We start from the raw sequence: 24532 nt of genomic DNA on the forward strand, positions 1-24532 counted from the left end.
GGGGGGGGACTGCTTCCAAACCACAAACCTGAAACTGTTGCCCAAGAAGTGGGTTGAGCGCACACCACATGTCAAAAGGAGAATGGAGGAAGCCATCGAAGCCTGGAGCCAGACTGGAAAGGACAGTGACAGCTCCAAGATTCAGGTATAAAAGAGGGAGGTGATATTTGGGAAAAAGGGGGCTGGCCACACAGGTGTGACAATGGAAACTGCTTGTATGCAAAGTCTGGTTTAAACATGAACCAAAAGCACCACCCCATGGGACTTTGCCCTTGAACATGCACTCAAACCGTTTCTCACTGAAACTGAGCTCCTACAACACAGTCATCTGCAGATATTATCACAGTAAGCAAGAGCTCCTAGAAGGTTCTGTGTGCAAGAAACCAGGCAAATCTTAAGGAGGCCTCAGGGTCAGACTGCTGCAATGCTGCGTTGGAGATCTCAAAAAATTGGTTTCCCTGATCTCGTCAGATCTCTGAAGCTATACAGGGTCACCCTTGGTTAGTAATTGGATGGCAGACCTTCAATGAAGACCAGGGTTGCAGAGGCAGGCAATGGCAAACCACCTCTGTTAGTCTCTTGCCATGAAAACCCCACCAGGGGTCACCATAAGTCAACTATGACTTGAGGACATGGTTTCATTCATTCATTCTGTCAGGCAATGCTATGTGTGACCGTGGACACACAGGACTGGCACCAGGGAAAGCTTCTTGAAAAACAGGCATGCTGTACTCAATGACAGAGATGGTTGTCACACTGATAACCTGCGTCAAAGTTTCTCATGGGGGGGGGGAGTTACCTAAGCAAAGAGAAGACATCGTATGAATTCCGCACACAGTTTTGATCCACCTGGAGAAGGCTGTTCTTCTGGATTCCCGTGTGGCCCTTGAAAAATAAATACGGGAACAAAATAAAAACACACTGAATGCACATGAACACATGAAGCTATCTTCTACTGAACTGGACCACTGCCAATCTGAGTAGACACGTCTGACTTTTATGGACAGTCAAGATCAGTAGCATCTACTCAGAATGGGAGTGGGTCTCTGGGGTCTCAGGCAGACGTCTTTCACATCACATCAACCAACTGATTTTTTTAGCTGAAGATGCTGGGAATTGAACCTGGGACTTTCCGCCTGCCAAGCAGATGCTCTACCACTGAGCCACAGCAGCAGTGCATTATGGATCTATAGCCCCATAAAAAAGCCTTGTAAACAAATGCATGAGAGTAGCCTATACAGCATCACCCATGTACATTAACCTCAGTGAAACAAGTAACACAAGACAGTCTAGTGAATTCTTGGAGGAAGTCCTATTAATTACCTACAGTTCAAACACAAATAAATTAAACATGAAAAAGGAAGTTTCCTTTCTAACTACCTACTTCAGTGATCAGGAAATACAGTACCATGTGTCCTCCAACAGAACTTCCCGCTAAGGAAAGCCGGTGCTTAAGAATATCTGGGAATGGAAGGGGCATCCCCCAACTTTCACAGAGGCCTCAGCAGGCTGGAGAGTCGCTCAGATGCTAACTGCTTGTCCCGCACAATGCTGAACTACGAGGCTATGCTCGTGAACCACTTTAAAAGCACAATTAATTCCAGGCTAAAACACAGGAACTAAAATGCTCTCAGCGTTGTCAAGATTTCACTGTGTCAAGGTTATAGTTACAAACCACCCAATCTAAATGCCATATTCAATCAGAGGCCTAAAAGGCAGCAAATAACCCACAATGTCACTGTATTTGTAGGAATGGCATCTCATAGGCCAAACAGCAGACATAAGAACCTAAGAAGAGCCTTGCTGGATTAGACCAGTGGTCCGTCTAGTCCAGCATCCCGTTTCACACAGCTGCCATCCATCCCTGGTTTTAATAGAGGCTTGGCTTCTAGGTATGCATCCCTCAAAAACCTCAACACATACTCAGAATTCCCCTTTTTTTAAAGCCCACTGGCGCCAAATTAGAGCTCGTGCACCTGCAGAACAGTCCTTCACTAAATTTGTTGTTAGCCAAGAACAGCCAGGAAAAGTTTTGTTTGTCTGGAGCGAGATGATAGGAGAACTGCTGCAGCCTGTGTCCTTCCAGCAGCTAAACGCTACCAAATGATGGAACGGATTCCAAGGAGCTGTTCTTCTGACGGTGGCTATTTCCTCTAGCGCAATGAGCCTCCTGTTGACGCCAAGAGCTCTGGCCAAAATGTCACCTGCATCAGGGGAGAAGGCTCCTTTGGACTGGAGGACAGCATCGCCATAGCAAAACAAATCAACCGATCTGGCTTGACCTTTCAAAGCTGCCATATATACAATGTACTGCAATAGCCTTTGGACTGCATCTCAAGGAGGAAAGGCCACAATCCTTCAACATACGGCACTTTAATGCTCTTCATTTAAAAAAACCATAATAGAAGCCACGCATTGCATGATCCATGGATTAAATCTAGCCACCAGCCTAAACTAAAAAGGTTCACTGTATACCCCTACCTTTTGTTCATAGGAGGCTCCGTAGTAACCGTCGTTCAGCCCAAAAATGATTTCATTTGGACTACGAGCATGAATCTGCAATGAAAACCACACCATCAGATTCAGTCAACGTATTCGAACTCCATTTTCTTTCTAGTTTTTCTAATACTTATTGTAAAACTCACTGTAGGCATAATCATTTTTCTAACACCCTTCTGTTATTTAAGTTCAACGTTGTCCAAAATCAAAAAGAGTCCAGTAGCACCTTTAAGACTAACCAACTTTATTGTAGCCGAAAGCTTATGCTACAATAAAGTTGGTTAGTCTTAAAGGTGCTTCTGGACTCTTTTTGATTTTGCTACTACAGACTAACACGGCTAACTCCTCTGGATCGTTGTCCAAACAGTGGAAGACAGGAAAGGGACAAGGAATGCAGCTGCAAACAACCGTTTCCAGAGCTATGTACAGAACAAAAACTCGTGGCAATTAAAAACAAGAATATCCTGGCATAATTACATCTGTTGAAAGGGGCTTTAACCCATCAAAGCACATGTCACAATTATAGTGCATTTTGTCCAAAAGTCTATGAGAGACCAAGTTTTACAACATTACAAGAAGAAATTGAGAATACAGTAAGCAGAGGTCATCCTTTTAAATTCTGAGGTAGCGAAGAGGTAGCGAAGAGACTATGTATTTTTAACTGAAAAGCTTAAACAGAAGAAAATGTCATTTAGATGGGACAAGCTGGAAGGAGTGATCCTTACTAGAGATGGGCACAAACTGAAATACGACCCAAAGTTTAGCACGAACCGAGCCGGCTTGTGGTTTGCGAACCAACGGTTCATCAGAGCCCATTTCTGACGAACTGCCACGAACTTTAGGCTGGTTTGTTTGGTTCGTTTTCTGGTTCGTCACTGCAGACAGCCTGGCACCAATCAATCAGTTTCCTAGGCAACAGGGAATGGGCTTTCTGCAGACCTTCTGCTGTCCCGGAAGTGACCTTCTGCTGTCCCGGAAGTGCTGTTTTCATGAACCAGATAAACCGGTTCGTGAACTGGGGAAGGTTCATGAAAGTTCATGGTTTGTGAAACCTGACAAACCACGAACCGCACGGTTAGTTTTTTTCCCAGTTTGTGCCCATCTCTAATTCTTACTTTCAAACAATTTGTCAACTTTTAAAGCGGAGTTTCCCAACCTGTGGGCTCCTACCCAAAAGAGAGCCACAAAACCTGTAAAAAGTGGGTTCACGGCTGATTTGTGCATGCTGGTTGTTGTTTTTTTTAAGTGGATCACCACAGCAAGTAAATTTGGACTTGAAGGTCACCACACCAAAAAGGCTGAGAAACATTACTTTAAAGAAAGCGTAGCAACTCTCCTCAGCTTTTCTGGTGCAACAGATTAAACACAGCTCAAACTCAGAACGTGATAAAAAGTCAGATTCTGACAATAAACAGGACTGCTCACTGGCAGTTAGACGGCCAAGTTCAATTCTCCAAAGGAGAAGTAAATTAGTAATGTCACATCACAATTCCACCCAGCATTTACTAACTTTATACATCAGTCTTTAGAGGAAATCTGCTAAGCTAGTCACAGTAAAACAGGTATTTTGTTGAACGTACTGTCAACTATCCAATATAAGGTTGAAGTGGCAGCATACTTGTATTTTACCTGCTGGCCCAAATATTTGAGTCCATCGAGATTGACTTTCCACTCAATCAGCAGCTGGTAAGCGTCTTTCTTGCCACCCCATATCCTCACAACAAAGCAAGATACGGATGTATCAAGGCGATCAGGCATTAAACCGAAGTCAAGACTTCGCCATGTTGGATTCTGTTGATGAAAAACAAAAGACGGCCGGCCTCATTACACTAATTCAGAATCATCTTACCTAAGCTTGCATGAAGCTACTTTATGCCAATTTAGATTATTGCTTTAGAATTTAGAAACATTCGTCAGCAAAGTCAGAGACAGGCAACTGTTTTGGCCCAAATGCTAAAACACCGTAACGTTTACTACCGACGATGTTAATGCAAACAAAGCCAGGAGGTGGGAAGATGAGGGATGTACTTCGCCGGATACACTGCACTTGTTGCATATATAACTTCTACACCTAACTTTTTCCAACAGGGCACACAGTAGTTCGGGGGCCATCATAGATCAGGAAACTGACATTGGCAAGGAAAGCTTAAGGCCCTCTATACATTACATGCTGCAATTGTGATTCTCTTGAGTTAATAAAAACCCATGCTGGAAGCTCCTGACATGGAACTTTGCAGTATACCATCAACAGGTTATTAATCCATCTGAATGTATGGGTATGTTCGACTGTAAATATTGTACAAATGACCACTGAGGAAGGGCTTAGGGCCGAAACATGTATGGTCCGTCTTTCTGTTGGTCACTGGACTGTATCATCATCTGTGGATGGAGAACATTTTAGCAATTTTTAACATATGCATACAGCCTGCCATTCAGACCTTATGTTTTAAACTTGTTTTTAACCTACATTTTGTGCACATTCATAATAAATACCTTCTTGGAATATATTTTACATTTTAGCTTGTAACTTGACCCCTCTATTTTCCCCCCACTATTGATCCATCTAACCTGATGCTAAGGTAGAGCCGCATGTTCGTACTGGAAAGCTCTCCATAGAAAAGAATGAAACAAATAAGACAGAAAAATTGTGGGTCCGCCACCCCGGGAGGATTGCAAGAAAAATCTAGTCTAGGAATCTGCTGGATATCCAGTCTTAATGTGTGGAACTGGACAACAAACCAGTAAGAAGTTTTCTTGCACGTGCACACAAGACACTGCAAACTTTAAAGAAGGAAACCTCCTGTAGAGACGAAATGAAAGACATTTTTTTCCCCCCACTGGAGACCTGAATGAAGTTTGACAGCGTACCACAGCTTGAGGGCTGCATGCTCACCCTACCTTTGCTCGTTTAATAAAAAGTTTTGCAGGCATTTGCAGTATTTCAAAACTGTTTGGTAAAAGAAAGGGGGGGGGATACAAATGTACACAACATGGGAACCAAGGCCCTCTCCTTTCCACCTTCAAAATCTATTGTCGGTCTCTAGCCGCTTTCAGCTTTAGCAGACACAGCTTGCCAAGTCAAGCTAAACAGAAGTAGAAAGATACACTCCAAAACGTTCCAGCCAAATATCATTACGATCGGGGGGTGGGGGAGGGAATGAAGAAGCAGTTATTGTTGCAGCTGACAATGAAGGGAACTTACCAGAGAGTTCTTTATTACTTCACTCTTATAGAATTCTAAAAGAAAGAAAATTAAGGAACATTAGAGGCAAGCCTGCCAAGATTGGGAGAAACCCAGCAGAGATGTGAACATGGATTGTTATGCCCTGGAGAGGCGGCAGGAGGGGTGGGGGGAGCTCTTGCGTTTGTACAAAAGATCATCATTTTAAAAAACAGTGTCTTTCATACTAGCAAACTAGATTGAGTAGGATTCAGCTCAAAAGAGTCACAAATAATCTTTATAAAAAGTAATCTGTTTTGGAAATCAGCAAAATATCCCCCCCGCCCCCCACAGCCTCACATGGAGAAAAGGATTAGGAACATCAAAGTCAACTGAAGAAGCCCTTTCTTTTCTGAAGATGGTTTAAAACCTGGGTGCGGTTGGAATTGCAAGCCACAGGGCTCTTTGGCTTCGGCTCACAGGCTGAACTGCCATCATCTTGGAACATCCCTGTAGCTCATTACCTGCTTTGAGTTTAATTGAGGTATAAATGTGTTCTATTTTATGTTATTAACTGTAAATTGCTTTGAGTCTCCAGTGTGAGAGGAAAAGTATAAAAATACTTTAAATAAGTAAATAAGACTGGTGCCCGTCATCAGCTGCTTGACAGAATTCCTCGGAGTTTCAAGGAACTGAGATCTCCGTTTTCTACCCGTACAATAGGAACAGATACCCAATGGCTGGGTATCTGAAGAAGCGAGCTGTGGCTCACAAAAGCTCATAGCCTACCACAAATTTTGTTAATCTTACAGGTGCCACTGGGCTCTTGCTCTTCTCCACTACAATAGGAACAGCAGTTTCTGCGAGGACTGATGAAAAACGACAAGACATTGTGACTTGCTTGAAGCTCTTAGGAACAGGACAAGTTAACAGTTGTCAAAAGTGGCCACTGTGGCAACAAAGAAATTAAGCCTTCCACAGCTTCCAAAGCCTCTGCCCAAATTTGCAATGGATTCTTTGAGTTGTTGCTGCCTTCCGCCGTGCAAGAAGAATCGCATAACAGGGCAGCGCTTTCTGGGCTTACTGGGAACAATTTAAGAATTTCAATAAACTCACCCTATTGTGACAACACAGGGGCTCGATAAATGATAAATGGGAGGCCCAGACTTACCTGGGCCGTCGGTTGCCGCCGGCGGGCGGAGGAGCGGGGACCGCGCGGCCGCTTGCTCGCTGGCTCGCCCGGCATGCCCCGGGCGAGCCAGCGACCAATCAGTTCAAACCCCGGGCCAGCCAATCACGGTGGCCCGGAGCTGAGCCGTTGGGGGGGCGGGGGCTGGCTGCGGAGCCCGGCGGCAGTCTACTCCAAGGTCCGGCAGCCGGGTACTTAAGCGGCTGCCGGACCCGCCCCCGCCCACTTCGCCTCGGCGTTCAGAGGGAGCGGACGACGCGGCGCGGCGCGGCTCAGCAACGGAGAGGGCGAAGACCGAGGAGCGAAGACCCTGAAGCAGCGGAGCGAAGGGACGACGAAGCCCGGGCACGGCGAGGCAGGGCGGATCGGCGAAGGGTTTAGCTGAGCCCTCCGAGATCCGGCACCCAGGCCTGCCGGCCCGGCAGAAGCGGAGGCGCCGCGAAGAGGCAGGACCGGCGAGGGATACTAGCGGGCGGCTGGCCAAGCGGCCCCAGCGCGGCAGTAACCCTTGGGCGGGGAGAAGCTCGGCCCTTGCCCGGGAGCCTCAAAACCCGACCCCGTGTCGCGGCATTGCGGAGCAAGCGGGGGGCGGGGCCATGGCACCGAACAGGAAGGGCTCCTCTGGGGGGAGCGGGCCACGTGCTCGCGTCTCTCGCTCGGGGGCGGGTAACAAAGCAAAGGGGCCCCCCGGCAAGCCCCCTCGGGGGCGGGGGGGTGCCACGGGAAGCAAGCCCAGTGCTGCGGGGGGGCAGACGGCTGGCAGCAGGCCCTCGACAGCCACTCCTCCCTCGGCCAGGAGGAGGGCAGCCACGGGCAGGGGGACAGCAGCGGACGGCCAGAACAAACAGGGGACCACACCCAGGGGGAAGCAGGCCAACAGTTCAGAAGGGGCCTCGGCCAGAGGGCCTCGGGCCCGGTCAGCGGGGAGGGGTGGGCCTCGGCAGCCCGCAGGGGAGGCCAGCCCCAGCGCTCTGCTGGACATCTCCCGGGCTTTGGAACGCCTTACGGCGCGGGTTGAGTGCCTGGGGAACTCCGGGGCGGGGGCAGTGCAGGCTGCCCCAGACCCCGTCGAGGTCCCCCAACGCGGGACGCGGAGGAAAGCAAAGAGGGGCCGCGGTGTCTCCCGCAGGAAAGGGGCTCACTCTCCCTCCAGCTCTGAGAGCAGCAACAGCGGGGACCGCCGCAGGCCTGCCAAAAGAAAGAGGAAATCGCGTAAGAAGGACCGGCGCCACCAGCATGAGTCAGACAGCGATTGGACATCAGGTGAGTCTTCTTCCTCAGACGACGGGGCTTCTGGGGATGACTACTGGGGGGTGGCAGCCGGGGTCCCCAGCCTCCCAGGCTGGGCCCAGCGGAGGAGGGATAGGCCCCGTCCGAGGGAGGGTGACCCCACGGAGGTCTGGGCCCCCGCGGAACCCCCGCCCCGGGCGTCCCCCTTCACAGACAACGAGGACCCCCCGGGGATTCATTTGGCACGCAGGGTCAGGGAACGTATATTGGACGGCTACTACATAGACGTCCTAGCCCTACTCCGCCCAGAGGCAGAGGATGGGAGGTGCGCCCCCCCTTCCAGGCGGGAAAAAAAGGGGGGCAGGAAGGAGGTTGCTGAGCGGACGTTTGCGAACTGGCTCGAGGGATTCACGGTTTACATGGGGGTCATCCAGGCCGCCTACCCGGAGCGGGGTTGGCACCTGACCAATCACTTAGGGAATGTCCTACGGGCTCGGGCCTTGGCCGGGGAATCTGCGGCCATGGATTATGATGAGGCCTTCCGCAAGAGGGCCTCACACAACCCAAGGGCCCGCTGGGATCTCATTAGCCAGAAGCTCTGGCTCTGGCTGGTAGGCCCGCACATGAAGGGGAAGGGTGACACCCCACGGGGGGGCCGGTGGCAGCCGCGCAGGGACAAAGCGCGGGGCCTGTGCTGGGAGTACAATCAAGGGAAATGCCAACGCTCTAAGTGCCGCTTTGAGCACAACTGCGATGCTTGTGGAGGCCCCCACTCCCGCCCATCCTGCCCGAGGGGAGGGACTCCCTCACACCCCTTTCGTGGGGGCCGGTCCTCCAATAATTCCCGTAAGGACGGGGGACCGGCCGCATCCGCCACCCAGCCCGCCAATAGCAATTAGTGTCCTCTCGGGGGGGCTGGGGCTTGCCCAGTCGCCCGTCCGCCTCCGCGCGTTACTCCCCTTGCTGGCTCGCTACCCCAACAGGGAGGCAGCCAAGTACTTACGGGAGGGGTTCTCGTTGGGCTTCCGCATCCCTTACAATGGGCCGCGGGTGGCGTCCTCCTCGGGGAATCTAAAATCCGCCAGGGAGCTCCCCGGGGTGGTGGCGGCCAAGATCGCCAAGGAGGTTGCAGCCGGCCGGGTAGCTGGCCCCTTCTCCAGCCCCCCTTTACCCAACCTGAGGGTTTCCCCCCTGGGGGTCGTCCCCAAGAAAACCCCAGGGGAGTTTCGGCTTATTCACCATCTGTCATACCCCAAAGGGTCGTCGGTCAACGAAGCCATTCCTCCGGAATTATGTGCGGTCAGGTACTCATCATTCGACCACGCGGTTCGCCTGGTCAGGGCTTGCGGGCGGGGGGCCCTCATGGCCAAGTGTGACGTTCAGTCGGCTTTCCGGCTGCTGCCAGTTCACCCGCGAGATCATTGCCTCCTGGGATTTAAGTTCCAAGACCAATGGTACGTGGACAAGGCCATGCCCATGGGATGCTCAGTAGCCTGCGTGGCCTTCGAGGCCTTTAGTACCTTTCTCGAATGGGCGGCCAAGGACCGCATGGGGTCTCCATTCATTACGCATTATCTGGATGACTTCCTCATCATGGCTCCGCCCAACAGCGCGCGTTGCGCCACCCAGCTTGGCGCCTTCCAGGCCTTGGCCGCCGAGCTGGGGGTCCCCCTGGCGCAGGAAAAGACCGAAGGACCGGCCTCTCGGCTCACCTACTTGGGGATCGAGCTGGACTCGGAGGCCGGACTGTCACGGCTCCCTGGGGATAAGCTCGCTCGCCTCCGGGAACTGATCACCAGTGTCTTGCCCCGCTCGAAGTGCACGTTGAGGGAGCTTCAATCCATCATCGGTCACCTCAACTTCGCCTGTAAGGTGGTTTCACCGGGGCGGGCCTTTTGTGCCCGCCTCACTCAGGCCTGCCGGGGTGTGACTGCCCCTCACCATCGCATACGGGTGACCGCCGGCCTCAGAGCGGATTTGCGGGTTTGGCTGGAGTTCTTAGGCAAGTTCAATGGGGTTTCCCTCTGGCAGGCCCCTCTGGACTTGGGGTCGGGCCTACAGGTCCACTCCGATGCAGCCGGCAGCCTGGGGTTCGGGGTGTATTTCCAGGGGCGCTGGTGCGCCCAGCGTTGGCCGGACTCATGGGCGGGGGCGGGTATTCTGCGGGATCTCACCTTCCTGGAATTTTTTCCCATCCTGGTAGCCGTATTCATATGGGGGGGGCTCCTGCGGGACAAGCGGGTTACTTTCTGGTGCGACAACATGGCAACTGTAAAGGTGATCTGCCGCCAGTCTTCTCGCTCTGAGCGGGTCATGCGCTTGGTCCACCGTTTTGTTTTGTGCTGTCTCGAATATAACATCACCTTCTCTGCCCGACACATAGCAGGGGTTGATAACGACCTGGCGGACGCGCTATCTCGCTTCCAGATGGAGAGATTCTTCGCGCTGGCACCGGAGGCTCGTCGCGTGCCCGACCCATTCCCGGAGGAGCTATGGCAGATTGGAGGGAGCACATAGCACAGGGAGTACTGTGCGCGGTGGCGCCTGCCACCCTCCGGGCCTACACCGCGGCGGCTTCCAGATTCCAATCCTTCACCGAGGGCAGTGGGGATCGGGCGGCCTGGCCGGCTACGCAGGACATGGTGTTGCGGTATCTGGTTCACCTCCGGCAGCTGGGCCGGTCCACCAGGACCATGAGGGGGGATCTTGCAGCAATTACCTTTTTCAGCAGGGCGGCCGGTTCCCCAGACCCCTGTGGTGGCTTCCTGGTGCGCAAGGCGCTGGAAGGCTGGACGCGGTTGGCTCCTCCGCCGCCGGACCACAGGCGCCCCATCACCGTGGCCATGCTGGGGGGGATCCTCCGGGTGGTTCCCTCCCTCTGTTGGTCCTCCTTTGAGGCCCAGCTTTTCCGCACAGCCTTCTCCCTAGCCTTCTTCGGTGCCTTTCGGGTCGGCGAACTGGTGGCGGGCTCCCGGGCGGACACTGGGGCTCGCGCCCTCCGGGACAGCGATATCGCGTGGTCCCCCCTGGGCGTCTCTATCACCTTGCGTCGCTCCAAGACGGACCAGCGAGGGAGGGGACACACGGTCACTCTGCGCCCCTCCAGCAACCGGGCCCTGTGCCCGGTCAGGGCGGTGGAGGCTTACATGGGGCTGCGCCCCGACCTCCGCGGGCCATTCCTCTTGCACAAGGACCTCTCGCCCCTCACCCGCTACCAGTTCGCGGCTGTCTTGCGCTCCTGCCTTCAGGCCTCAGGTTTCCCCCCCCCGCGAGTTCGGCACGCATTCTTTTCGCATCGGCGCGGCCACCGAAGCACATGGGCGCGGCTTGTCGGCCGGGGCCATAAAGGCAATTGGCCGGTGGCGCTCCCAGGCATTCCGGACTTATATCCGCCCCAGGAGTGGTGTTGGTCACTAATGGTTGTTCGTACGCTTTCCTTAGCAGGGCGGAAGAGGACGGTGTGGATCTGCGGGCACAGCATCGTGCACTGGGCCGGGAAGTACGCGGAGTCATCTGGCTGGGGAAGACACCTGGGGCTCACAGAACACTTCTGCCTCCAGTGGCTCGGAGTGCGGGGCATGCTCTGGGAGGCCCTGGTCCCTATGCTGCAGCGGCAAGCGCGCCGGTCGGGCCCGCCAGATGTCCTGGTCATACAGCTGGGCGAGAACGATCTCGGCAAGCGGGTAGGACCTGAATTGAAGCGGGCCATGTGCGCTGACCTGGAAAACCTTCGGGGACTCTTTCCTCGGACCTTCATCCTGTGGTCGGACTTACTCCAGAGATGCTCTTGGCGAGGGGCTCACTGCCCCAAGAAGGTGGAAACCATCCGGCAGAAGCTGGCACATGCCATGGGCCGGCACGTCACGGCGATCGGGGGCTCCCTGATCACGCACTGGGACATTTCACATCGCGTGCCCCCCCTGTTTCGTCCGGACGGGGTCCACCTCTCTAGCTGGGGCAACGACATCTGGCTGCAGGACCTGCGGGATGCCCTGCTGGAATGGCTACAGGGGTAGGAGTGTTGGCGGGAGCCACTTGTGGCTCTTGTGGCGGTTGGGCATTGGATCGGATCCCATTTGATGGGGAGCCGGGCCCTCGGTCGCAGGCTCCCCAGGAAGGGGATTCCCATAAGGAATCTTGGGAGGGAGCTATGAGGGCACGCCCAGCTCGGGGGCTGCCGGGGCATTCTCCCTCCCAGGTGGCAGGGGGATCACCAAGGGTGTACACCAGGTGACAACCCCCCTTTTACAATGCCACTCCTTGTTCCCCCCCTCAGCCGGGCGCTGGGGGGGCGGGGGGTCATCGGCTGGCAGGCGGGTCAGCCGATGCGATTCTGAGGATCCGATCCACATGCTGCGCCAATACTCCTGTTACTGTTGTTATGTAGCTATTGTCATGTTAATAAAGTTGTGGCCGTTTTCTACCCAGCCAGGTGTTTGTGTGTCTGTGTTTGACGCGCGCTCCCTCCATGCTCCTCTCCCTATCGGCCATAGGCGGTAAATGGGAGGCCCAGACTTACCTGGGCCGTCGGTTGCCGCCGGCGGGCGGAGGAGCGGGGACCGCGCGGCCGCTTGCTCGCTGGCTCGCCCGGCATGCCCCGGGCGAGCCAGCGACCAATCAGTTCAAACCCCGGGCCAGCCAATCACGGTGGCCCGGAGCTGAGCCGTTGGGGGGGCGGGGGCTGGCTGCGGAGCCCGGCGGCAGTCTACTCCAAGGTCCGGCAGCCGGGTACTTAAGCGGCTGCCGGACCCGCCCCCGCCCACTTCGCCTCGGCGTTCAGAGTCCCACCCACCTCTCCCTGTTCTTGCTTGGTTTGTCACAGCTTTTAGGCGGTTGGGCATTGGATCGGATCCCATTTGATGGGGAGCCGGGCCCTCGGTCGCAGGCTCCCCAGGAAGGGGATTCCCATAAGGAATCTTGGGAGGGAGCTATGAGGGCACGCCCAGCTCGGGGGCTGCCGGGGCATTCTCCCTCCCAGGTGGCAGGGGGATCACCAAGGGTGTACACCAGGTGACAACCCCCCTTTTACAATGCCACTCCTTGTTCCCCCCCTCAGCCGGGCGCTGGGGGGGCGGGGGGTCATCGGCTGGCAGGCGGGTCAGCCGATGCGATTCTGAGGATCCGATCCACATGCTGCGCCAATACTCCTGTTACTGTTGTTATGTAGCTATTGTCATGTTAATAAAGTTGTGGCCGTTTTCTACCCAGCCAGGTGTTTGTGTGTCTGTGTTTGACGCGCGCTCCCTCCATGCTCCTCTCCCTATCGGCCATAGGCGGTAACAGCGAGGCAAGTGCCGAGTAAAAGTAATATGGGGAGTTGGCGGCACTGGTGGCTTCAGTCTACTCAACTGTAATTTTAGAAGTCACTGCAGGACAATGGCTGGCTGCAGTCCTGCAGGGAGGGTGTGCCTCTGACAAATCTTATGTTCCTCCATTTCAGCCAGCCTCTTGTAGCTAAAAATACCTTAGCTACTAAGAACTAAGAAATCCTCAATCGTTTAACACCTTGCCTTTTGTGTAAGTGGGGGAAAGGATGAAACCAGGACTTGCCAAAGTGAGTCCATGGTCAAGATGTTATTTGAATGCCCATTTCCCCAACCCAAATCTCATCACACTGAATCAACGTATGACTCTTGAGTTGCATTTCAAACATCACGGTTTTCTCTCACTACTGATGCTAATTTTCCATATTTCCTACCCCCAAGCACTTCTTCCCTGCTCTAATCCAACTGGTTACATTTTGCAGTGTACCTTTGTATCCTGACTCCCTTCTCTGCAATACCCCTCATACCTTCTGACTGGGATATAAGGGCTCAGGGATCTCAATTCCTACTTGTACCTGATGAAGGGAGCTTTGACTCTCAAAAACTTCTACTCTGGAAATCCTGTTGGACTTTAAGGTGCTACTGGACTAGAATCTTGCTCTTCAATCGCAGACACAGCTACCCTCCTGAAGCAACTGCTTAGTCTATCCTGCATAAATAACAAAACTCCATACAAGCATAAATCCCAGGTTGCTTCTTGACTCCTCTCCACCACCTCCTGCAGGCAGGATATCTTCCCTATTGGCTGATTCTGGAACAGGGCAGCAGCAAGGGTTAATGGTACTCAACAAACCACAAACTAGGGTACTCAATAAACCACAAACTGTGGTTTATAAATTCAGACATTTGAACACGCCACAACTCGTACAAGCTGTGAGCTGCAAACCGGCTGTGGACTCTGGCTTGAAACCTTGGTTTAACGCCAAACTAACATGCCTTAAGATGTGAAGCTACCTGGATTCAGACATCACCACAAACTGAGATTTGATCCAATCGCAGCTTGTCAGTCCATAGCCTGTAGGTATGCCTGAATGCAGGCCTTGAGAAAAAGCCCAGAACTCTGCAAAAGTCTCAGCAGGCAAGCCAAGCACCTCTGTGCAAGATATGCACCCTCTCATCCTATTTCTTCTCAGCGCAAGGTTGTGCAGAAACTGGAGGCTTCCAGTGCAGAGTACGAGCATGTCTGGCTAGGTACATGTACTGATCGCTTTTTTGAAACAAGGAAATCCTGTTCTTATAAAGCCATCAAGAGAAGTCACGAGCAGCTTATTTTGTAAGTACTGTGAGTAAGCAACTGCTCCAGAAGGCTGATCTCTGATGTTCCTGAACCCTCTAAGTGACTGCCCAAGCCACTGAAAACTTTGAAAAAGTGGTTCCCCCACACCGGGCATCTGAAAAAAAAACACAGCGTAGGAAACTCTGGATTTAAAAACAAGACACTGGGATGAGATCTTCCTGACCCTGGGGACATATATTTCAATTACTTGGTCTGAGAGCTGGTGCAAGAAGCAGCCAACACTCAGCCTCCAACCCCTGACATGCAGAGCAGCAGTCACAAACTGGGCCCCAAGGTCATATCTGGTGTTCTTAACTTGTTCGAGGATTAGTTACTATGGAGATAAGCACCTTAAGAAAACATTAAAATAGATTGTACCCGGACAGGGACAGGTCAGAGGCAGGGAGGGAGCACAGCATAAATTCCTTACACTGGGCATTAGAGCTGTGTACAACGTGATGAACTTTTGTCCACTTAGCATTGCGTATGAGAGGCAGAGCACAGAAGTCTTAAGATGTCTGAAGGCATCTTAAGCTGAACAGACGTCCTGTTGATGCAGAGCCTTTTACAGCTATAGCTACAGCAGCTGGAGAGCAATCAAGCTGTAAGAGGGCTTCCGTTACTTCAAAAAGAGTCCAGTAGCACCTTTAAGACTAACCAATTTTATTGTAGCATAAGCTTTCGAGAATCAAGTTCTCTTCGTCAGATGCATGGTACAGAAACTGGTCAAATATAGAAGAGGAGGGGAGGAGAGAGAAGATGCTGGGGGGGGGGGGGAGAGAGGGAGGGTGCAACCAAAACATTCCTTTGCTAGTAAATGTAAACATCTCCTTTTGGTGTCCTTTTGGGGCCAGTTGGCTTGGGTGAGGCTTCAAGGGAGTTTGCCCTGTGAGTCTGCAGCAGTAAAACAGCTAGACCATCCAATTCCTACGTAGTATAAGCCTGCATAGCCATTACTTCGTCGCCCGTTCTTAACATAGATACATGATGAGATTTTACCCATGATTGTCATTTCCCTTCATATCACATAACACTGTCTTATTTCAGGCGTTTCTGGGGAGTTCCAGTACTTAGCATGGGACCCAGCATGGGGTTGGCTGCTCCTTTGGACAACAGACTTACATTTTCTACAGTACGTGGTTCCAGCTTAAAGCTTCAGGTCCCTAGCGACACGGGAACATCCTGCAAGATTCTTAATGAGAGCAAGCGACACGGCGACGTTATGACAAGCGACACTGCAATCATCTTCTTCATATTCCCAAAATTTTGTAGGAAAAGTTGGTGTCCAAGAAGGACAGGGCCTTTTTAGTGACTTCCCCTCATTCTGGTCTCACAGCACTGGTGCTTTCACCTAGGTAACATCACTCTGAAAGACATTTTGGTTTCAGTTCACCGAGGAAGACCTGGGTTGCTATGAAGAGGAAGGCAGTGGCAAACTACCTCTCTGCTCATCTCTTGCCTTGAAAAGCCAGTGAGGGGTTGCCATGAATTAGCTGCGACTTAGCAGCAGTTAATTGTTATTACTCGCTTTCAGTAACTGATACCTAAATACTTTTTAACAGCACTTGATGGTGGTTTTAGCTACCGGTGGTCTGTTGTGTTGCTAATAGAAATGCGTTGGATTAGGTGCATAAATGGCATGTGGGTTTTGCGTTGTGTATTGTGTTTTTATATTGCTCGTTATTATGCTCCATAGTACATTGTTTAGTGAAAAAGTAGTGAGTATTTTCATTAAATTCAAGTAACTTTGCATTGACCGTGTAAGACAAGCAGACTGAGGGAAGGAAAAAGAAATGAGGGCAATAGCTTGTCTACCTTTACAGATCTTTGTATTATCGCACAAGTGAAGAGTGAAGTAAGTATCCAAGAGACGAAAGCCATTCCTATTAGCAATGTTCCGTGCCGCAATGTTCCGCAGGTGACGAAGACGCCGCTGCAAAGAAAAACAAGCATTATTGGGGTAGCCAGCATTGCCAAGAGTAACGTTATAGTCAGACTTTGCTTGTCTGCCAGAAAGACACACCAGGGGTCAAGCTGAAAAGGATTCGAGAATCGTGAAGGGGATACAAACAAGGCCTACAAGGGAATAACCTGAGCCTTCCTTTTCTGTTGTGGTATAGTAGATAGTATTCCTTGCCCAAATCCACCACTCTACTAAACACTGGGTGGCCCCAGCCAGCCACACTCTCTCAACCTGATCTGTCTCGCAGGACCGTTGAGGAAAACGTGGAAGGGGGGAAGGAGAGAGTACTGAAGAACTTATGGTCATAGATCCAGAGGAGTTAGCCGTGTTAGTCTGTAGTAGCAAAATCAAAAAGAGTCCAGTAGCACCTTTAAGACTAACCAATTTTATTTTATTGTAGCATAAGCTTTCGAGAATCAAGTTCTCTTCGTCAGATGCATGGTACAAACTGGCCACATACAGAAGAGGAGGGGAGCGAGGGAAAGAAGGGGACATATATCACAAGGGGACAGGATGCAATTAGCGTGGAGGCAACCCAAACATTCCTTTGCTAGTAAATGTAAACATCTCCTTTTGGTGTGGAGTCAGTTTGCAGTGTTTGTTTGGAAACTTATGGTCTGCTTCAGCTTCTTCAGAGAATGGGCAAGGAACCTATGTAACAGCTATCATCAATCTCATCGAGCCCCAGCTAGGGGGAAAACGCCTGCAGTTCTTAGGTATGAAATGGTACATAATGCTGCCCTGCTGCCAACTTCCCTTTTCCTTACTATCCATTGCTCGACACACTAGAACAAACAATGGGGGGGGGGGAGACATTCCGCATTTTCTTTTTGTAAGCAACGTCATACAAAAGGCTCGTCATCAGTACATCCACCTCTATTTCTGTTTCCTCCATAAAATACCGTCATCTTCCATCTGCTCAGTTTCTCTCGATATTTATTTTACTTCCTTTGCCCCCCACTTTTGTCCCAATGAGGACCCAAAATGTCTTACAACATTCTCCATTTTATCCTCACCATAACCCTGATTGTGTGACTGACCCAAAGCCACCCAGAGAGCTTTCGTGGAAGAGCGGGGCTTCGAACCTGTGTCTCCCAGATTCTAGCCCAATACTCGAATCATTACACCACGGCGGCTTTCCTGATGCCAATGGCAGAGCTGCTCCAATGTCACAACGGGTAGCAGACCTGCCAAATCACTGGGCCCTTAGCTGCCATTGGATTAACTGCTGTGATGTCCCAAACAGGTGACAGCAGATGAATGTGGGATTTCAGAGCCAAGGGCCAGAGCTGTGTGTTCACACTGTATGTATGTACGTATGTACTTAATTCATGATCCGCCTTTATCACTGAGACGCAAAGCGGATTACAGAGTGTGAGATTAGTACAGTCAGTATCAGGACAGTTTCATAAACAATGCCACAGGGGAAATAAACACAAGTTTACAAAAATATAACATTAGCAAGAATCCAATACAGAGTTGAAGAAAATGCTGAAACAGAATATTAGCAATTCTAGGGGTGACATAGGAGCACATATTTAAAACAACAGTACGTAAGGCAACATAGTGGGGAAATCTATGGGTGAAGTCTATGGGCCCCAACTCATTAGCAGAGCATCTGACACCCCTCCCTACAATGCAAAAGTCTTTTTGAATAATTCGGTTTGGCATCGTTTGTGGAAAAGCCAGGAGAGAGGGGGCTCTCCTGACCTCCTCAGGCAGGCTGTTCCACAAGTTAGGGGCCACCACAGAGAAAGCCCATGTACGGGCCACTGTTGATTTCGTCCATGTGCAGGCTGGCACCTGCAGGAGACCCTGTTCAGATGAGTGAAGTTGCCGAAGAGGAACATAGGGAGGGATGCGGTTCTGTAAGTATGCCAGACCAAGAAAATTTATACCCTGCCTTTTGGCCCTCATCAGGCCCATCAAGGCGGCTAACAGTTAAAAACAAAGCGTTATAAAAACTACATCATAAAAACATTTTAAACCAGTGCTAAAATAAATACATGAAAGTATAGGAAACGGCAATTAAAACAGGGTGGGAAGGAGAGATCAATGCGGGAACACCAGGCAGAAGAAAAAAGGCTTCAGTTGCTGGGTGAAAACAGTGAGAGGTGGCTGCTTTTCTTTGTAAGTCACAGACATTTGGAGGTGAATGGGATATAAAGGCTCAGGGATCTCCTCTCTGTATCTGAAGAAGGGAGCTTTGCTTCTTGAAAGCTTATACTCTAAAAATCTTCTTAATCTCTAAGATGCCACTGGACTCAAATCCCATGGGCGGCACAAATCAGATTTCCCATGAGCATGTTTTTTTTTCTTTTATATGCAATACTCAAAATGCACTATGATGCTCTTAGTGCTAGATTAGAATGGGTTTTGTTGGTTTGATATGACAACTTTTTCACAGTTGCAATCAAGTTCTTGTAAGCATCGTATCTTAAAGTCCAAAATTAGAACTGCAACTCACTTTTTAACACTTCCGTTTGGAGCAACAATTATATTTCGCAACAGGCTGGTGCCTACAAAATTATACACTAAATCCTCTCGCAGCGTGTGGCATTTATGGGAAGTTCCTTGGTTATTAAACTGGCTGACGACTTGAATAACCCAGAAAAGAACATCGCCCGCAAGCACAATTGTTCACACACACTGCAGAAGCCCTCCAAGAGATGTGAATGCCGAGAAATGGAAAAATTCAGGACAATTTTTTTCCAAGAGCACCGCATCAGGCCCTTGCGGCATTTTGGCGGTGGCCATCATGACTAGTCTAGCATTAAGTTCCAGTATTGTGTGTATTTCAATTCTACCCCAAATTTCTGCATTTTTCCAATAAAAAAACAGACCAAATAGCTTCGAAGTTTCTGGAAGTCAGGGCCGGTGCCATAGGTTGTAGCGCCCGAGGCGGCACATGCGCATGCTCTGTGCGCACGCGCACGCCAACGCCACGGACTGCATGATGACATCATCGCAGATGTCATCATGCACCGCAGGGGGGCTGGGCAACTCGCGGAGCCCTGAGCACAGAAGCTTCAAGCTGCTGCTGGGGCGGTGCGCAGAGGCTGCGCCTGGCTGGGGTGTGTGGTGGTGGCAGCGGCGGCAGCAGCACAGAGCTGGCTGGCTGGCTGCAGCAATAGCTGCATCCCAGTCATGCCAGCTTCGCTGCACGCACCTCCGCCCCCGACACCCCCTCTGGTGCCCCTCCAAAGCCCGTGCGCCCGAGGCCACCGCCTACCTGGCCTCCATGGGTGCGCCAGCCCTGCTGGAAGTTGTCACACAAGACTCTTTGTCTTGCCACCATCACATTTAGGACCAGAGTGTCTTGACTAGATTAAGAAAATAAAATACAAGAGTCAGCAGCTCCATCCATGGAGTCACACCAAGAGACTTTAGCAGTCTTTATTAGGGGCTCGGAACCCATGGAAATTGTCAGTTGCTAATCTTCTCATTTTTGCTTGAGCAGGCTGGTAGAGAATTAGGCCATTTTTGCTACTTGGGTCCACAAACGCCTTATAACGGAGCTCTGAAATGGTGGTCCGCAGCCAACATGTTTGGCACAGAGAATCCACTGTATCTGCGAGCAGCATGATATTTTAAACAATAAACCAGCAAGGTACCAGAAACATGGCAAATAATACTCAGCTGATAGGAATGTGTAAATAGCAATGAAAAATCAGCAGGCGGCCATTTAAAGCATTAAGGCCCCTGTACTCTGAGATACAGCATAGCCCTGACCTAGCTGGACAAGACCAGCCTGATTTCGTCAAATCTCAAAAGCTAAGCAGGGTCAGCCCTGGTTAGGACTTGGATGGGAGATCACTAAGGAAGTCCAGAGACTCTACACAGAGGCAGGCAATGGCAAACCACCTCTGTTCGTCTCTTACCTTGAAAACCCTAGGAGGTTGCCATAAATCAGCAGTGACTTGATGGCACTTTCCACCAGCACCCTGAGGAGTTTCGGTGAAGAGAACAATTCAAGAAGTCCAGCTCCCCTTATCACAGGACAGTTTTTCAAACTTCAGCTGTATTCACAGAACCCTCACCTACACAATTACCCAGAGGCACTGAAGAAAGAAGATTGAGACTTGGAAGAGCAGCTGTGAGGGAGCTAGAGAAGATCCTTAAAGATGATGTCTCTCTGGGGACCAAGATCAAGATAATCCAAATTATGATATTCCCCATTGCCATGTATGGATGTGAAAGCTGGACAGTAAAGAAAGCTGACAGGAAAAAAATTGATTCATTTGAAATGTGGTGCTGGAGGAGAGTTTTGCGGATACCTTGGACAGCCAAAAAGACAAATAAGTGGGCGCTAGATCAAATCAAGCCTGAATTCTCCTTAGAAGCTAAAATGACAAGACTAAAGCTATCATTCCTTGGTCACATCATGAGAAGACAAGATTCTCTGGAAAAGTCAGTAATGCTAGGAAAAGTAGAAGGCAGTAGGAAAAGAGGAAGACCTAAAAGGAGATGGCTGGACTGAATAAAAGAAGCCACATCCTCCAGTTTGCAGGATCTGAGCAAGTCTGTTAATGGTAGGACGTTTTGGAGGTCTTCCATTCATAGGGTCACCATAGGTCGGAGGCGAGTTGACAGCACATAAAACACACACACACAGACAAAGAACCAATGCTGGGAGGCTGGCTGTACGTGCACAAATGGAAGTGGCTTTTGCCAGCATAGCACGAAAAAAGATGGCTGGAATTTGCTCAACCCCTGAATGTGACTCCACAACAAGTGTATGTCTCTGTCTCTCACACACTCAGCAGTGGCCCTGTTGCCCAATAATGCTTCCACTTTACAAATGAGAACCTGGAGCTTACAGGTGTATACAATTGCACACAGCAGCACTAACAAGTATTACAGTACTTGCATTCTCAGAGTAGACCCGGCTTTCAACATCCTTGCCACAAATGTTAGCCATCAATGGTTTATCTTCTGAAACAGCAATCAACGCGGAGTAAATGGAAGATTAGTCAGCAGTAGGTCTGATCGAGTGCCGATTCTGATAAGAAGGTGATCTTTCTTGGGTGTTGTAGGGTAAAGGGGAAATGGTTAACCCCTCATGTCACTCACACTACCACAATTTCCTTCCATGCTGTTACTTTCATGTAGGAAAGTTCGAGGCTCATTCAAACACAGCCCTTTGCTTGTGTCTGAAAGCTGCCATACCCATGGCAAGAACACAACATGGCTAGGATGACTTAACCATTTGCATCTCTCTGGTGCACTTGCTTAATATTGAACGCCCCCTATATGGCTACAGCTTTCTTATCTCTATAGTGACTTGTGGCTGGATAAGCCAAATATGTGCTCCTCCCTGCCTTTCATGCCAAGCATCTCAATGATACATTATCAAGACATTTCCTGAACCACCACGACGTCCCTTTCTTCCTTTTAGCCCAGGTGTCCCCACCAACACCTTTTCTGGTTCCCGCAGAGTGTTTTTAGAAAGTGGGTGGGGCCAGGTGGGGCTTCTGCCCAGCAAGGTTATTAATCGGCCATTGGAGATTTGATTAGCTGTGCAGATTTTTAGAAACATTGCTTCGGCAGAAGCTGCTTCCACAGCACAAAGATCTTCACCGTGTGGCTGGAGGCAAACTGCAGCAGCTATTTTGTGGTAGCACCATTTTGTGGTTGCACCCACCACACTGTGTCAGAACTCCAAATGCGCCTGCAGGCTCAAAAAGGTTTGGGACCCCTGTTCTAGTCTAAACAGATCCTCAACAGTAAAAACAAGGTGACTATCCAGTCTCTGAGTACTAGCTAACCGAATTACACACGGCGCCTCAATTCAGAATTCCTGTTATTTCCTCGAACAGAATTCCCAAGTAGCACATAGGTCTTCAGTAGTGCTTCTACAGAAGCTTCTCAAATGTCCCATGCCTTTGGGGATCTGGAATGAAGTCTTTCTGCCATTTCCTCTGCAACATCCTTAATTACTCTTGAGTCAGAATTTGGCAAACTATGTCGGAACAAAACTAAAAAAGCTAGGAAGGAGCTCTCTGGTTGAATTCAGAATCAGTCAACACGATGTGGTGGCATCTGTAAGATGCAGGTGCTACCAACACAAAAGGATTCCTTCCTCTGTGCTGCTACGGCTGGAGGCGAATGCAGGACAAGGTAAGACGGGACAGCGCCTGAGCCTGCAATTGACCCCAGACAAATATGCGTCACGGATTGCCGTTTTTGAGCTGCCAACGTTTAGCAGTCAACAAACTTTCTGTAAAGCTCAGACAATTAGCACTGTGTTACAGACTTGCATCTGAAGCCGAAGAGCAGCACACGCTGAAACTAGACAGGGAACACACTAAGGTATCTGATATCCACGCAGTGTAGGAAAGAGACTCCACGTACTAGCAGAAAAACAGAAAGCCATTGTATGAAGGGAAATATGGATATGCCCATAATATATATGAAGTCTGTAGACAGCTTGACATGAAAAGCTTTGCACGGTTATACGGTTCTAAGCCTTTTGTTCCTGAATGTGTATTGCTGCTATTCTCACTCATTCCATCCTTTCTTTGAACAAAATCTGAGTTTGATCATAGTTACATAAAAACAATAGCCAGTACTGTCATGGACATTAAGATTCTCCTCTGGTAATTCCATGTCCCTCTTAAGTACATACTTTGGTTTTCTTGCCTTTTAAAATCATTCCTAGTATTTTGAAACGATGTGCACACGTTTGGACTAGAACTAATAATCGTAATAGTTAACATTTACACCGTAACTTCAGAACACAGGGACTTTCCACAAGCATTATCTTGTTGCAATCCTTGAAAAAGCCCAGAAACGTTCTTTCCCGTAAACAACTCCATGCAAACAGCAAACTAGCACAGCTAGCAAAAGATATCTCCCACCCAACATGCCCCTTTGCTTAATGTGCTGTTTTTCTATTTGCAGAGAGAGCTTTTAACGTAGGAATTATTCCGAAATGATGCACCACCGGCAATCGAAAGGGACACAGTCCATTCTACCACTTCAGCCTTCTAGCACTATATTCCTCATCTCATTCTCCTGCGTATGAAAGCCAGGCTTTGTTTTACTACTTTAAGAACATGCAATACATCGTTCATAACTTTGTTAGCATATCAAGTACTATTTGGCATGCCATGCTTACCCAAAAGAAAGACAGCCTTGAATAAGACGTAAGACTAACTCCACGCCACCCCCCTCCAAAGAAAGGCTATACCCAGTGAGGTTTTTAAATAACCGTCTTGTGCGCCAATTTAAGATGGCACTCTCTTTTTCTTAAAGGGACACCTGGAAAAAAAACTAGTCTGCCTTTCTGACAAATATGGTATTTATGAAAATTAGTAAGTGAAAATGCCTTAGTTTTGCAAAGATTACCAATATCAGGGCCAAACTAAACACGATGCCGTCCCTGTGGCTGCCATACGGATGCAATCGCCTTTATAAATTATTTTTAAATGCTGCAAGGGCTGCAGCGCAGAGTTCTTCCACACACACACACACCCCTCCACAAACCCACCCTTCTCAAGTTCCAACGCAGCCATGGTGTGGGTGTGCAAGCTCCACTTCAGCTCTTTTGGCACGTGAAAAGGAGCAGGGTGTGTGTGTTCCATGTCACTGTCCCAATCAGGATCTGGCCCTCGTGTTATTTTCAAATCATTTTTAAAAAGCGACGGCATCCTTGTGGCAGCTATGAGAACATCGTCATATTCAGTTTGGCCCTTAGAGAGAGGCACAAACTGTGCCCCACCCCAGGCTTTCATATCTCCACAGCAGCCATGTAAGGTAGGTCATCATTGTTATCCCCACCCAGGAGGGAGGGAGGCAGGACAGAGCAAAATTTGAACTGGGGACCTCCTAGATCACAGCTCCTCATCTTTACCAGTACACTAGCTCTCTCCAATTGATCTCCTCTTTT

At 50.1% G+C, this 24532-nt stretch overlaps 1 protein-coding gene across 3 annotated transcripts in view; it reads right to left on the bottom strand.

Annotated features, from left to right (window-relative positions):
• UVRAG (UV radiation resistance associated) overlaps window positions 1–24532 on the bottom strand; it is a 128426-nt gene that overhangs the window by 82894 nt on the left and 21000 nt on the right. For 2 of the 3 annotated variants that reach the window (XM_054974801.1, XM_054974803.1), the window contains exons 2-6: window positions 16494–16611; window positions 5702–5736; window positions 4129–4290; window positions 2482–2556; window positions 800–885 (exon numbers count right to left, since the gene is read on the bottom strand). In XM_054974801.1, the coding sequence (XP_054830776.1) occupies window positions 800–885; window positions 2482–2556; window positions 4129–4290; window positions 5702–5736; window positions 16494–16611 (476 nt within the window). The remainder of the gene's footprint in view (window positions 1–799; window positions 886–2481; window positions 2557–4128; window positions 4291–5701; window positions 5737–16493; window positions 16612–24532) is intronic. The other variant, XM_054974802.1, reaches the window with a different exon arrangement.

The sequence above is a fragment of the Eublepharis macularius genome, chromosome 3 (assembly GCF_028583425.1).
Source record: "Eublepharis macularius isolate TG4126 chromosome 3, MPM_Emac_v1.0, whole genome shotgun sequence".
Lineage (NCBI taxonomy): Eukaryota > Metazoa > Chordata > Lepidosauria > Squamata > Eublepharidae > Eublepharis > Eublepharis macularius.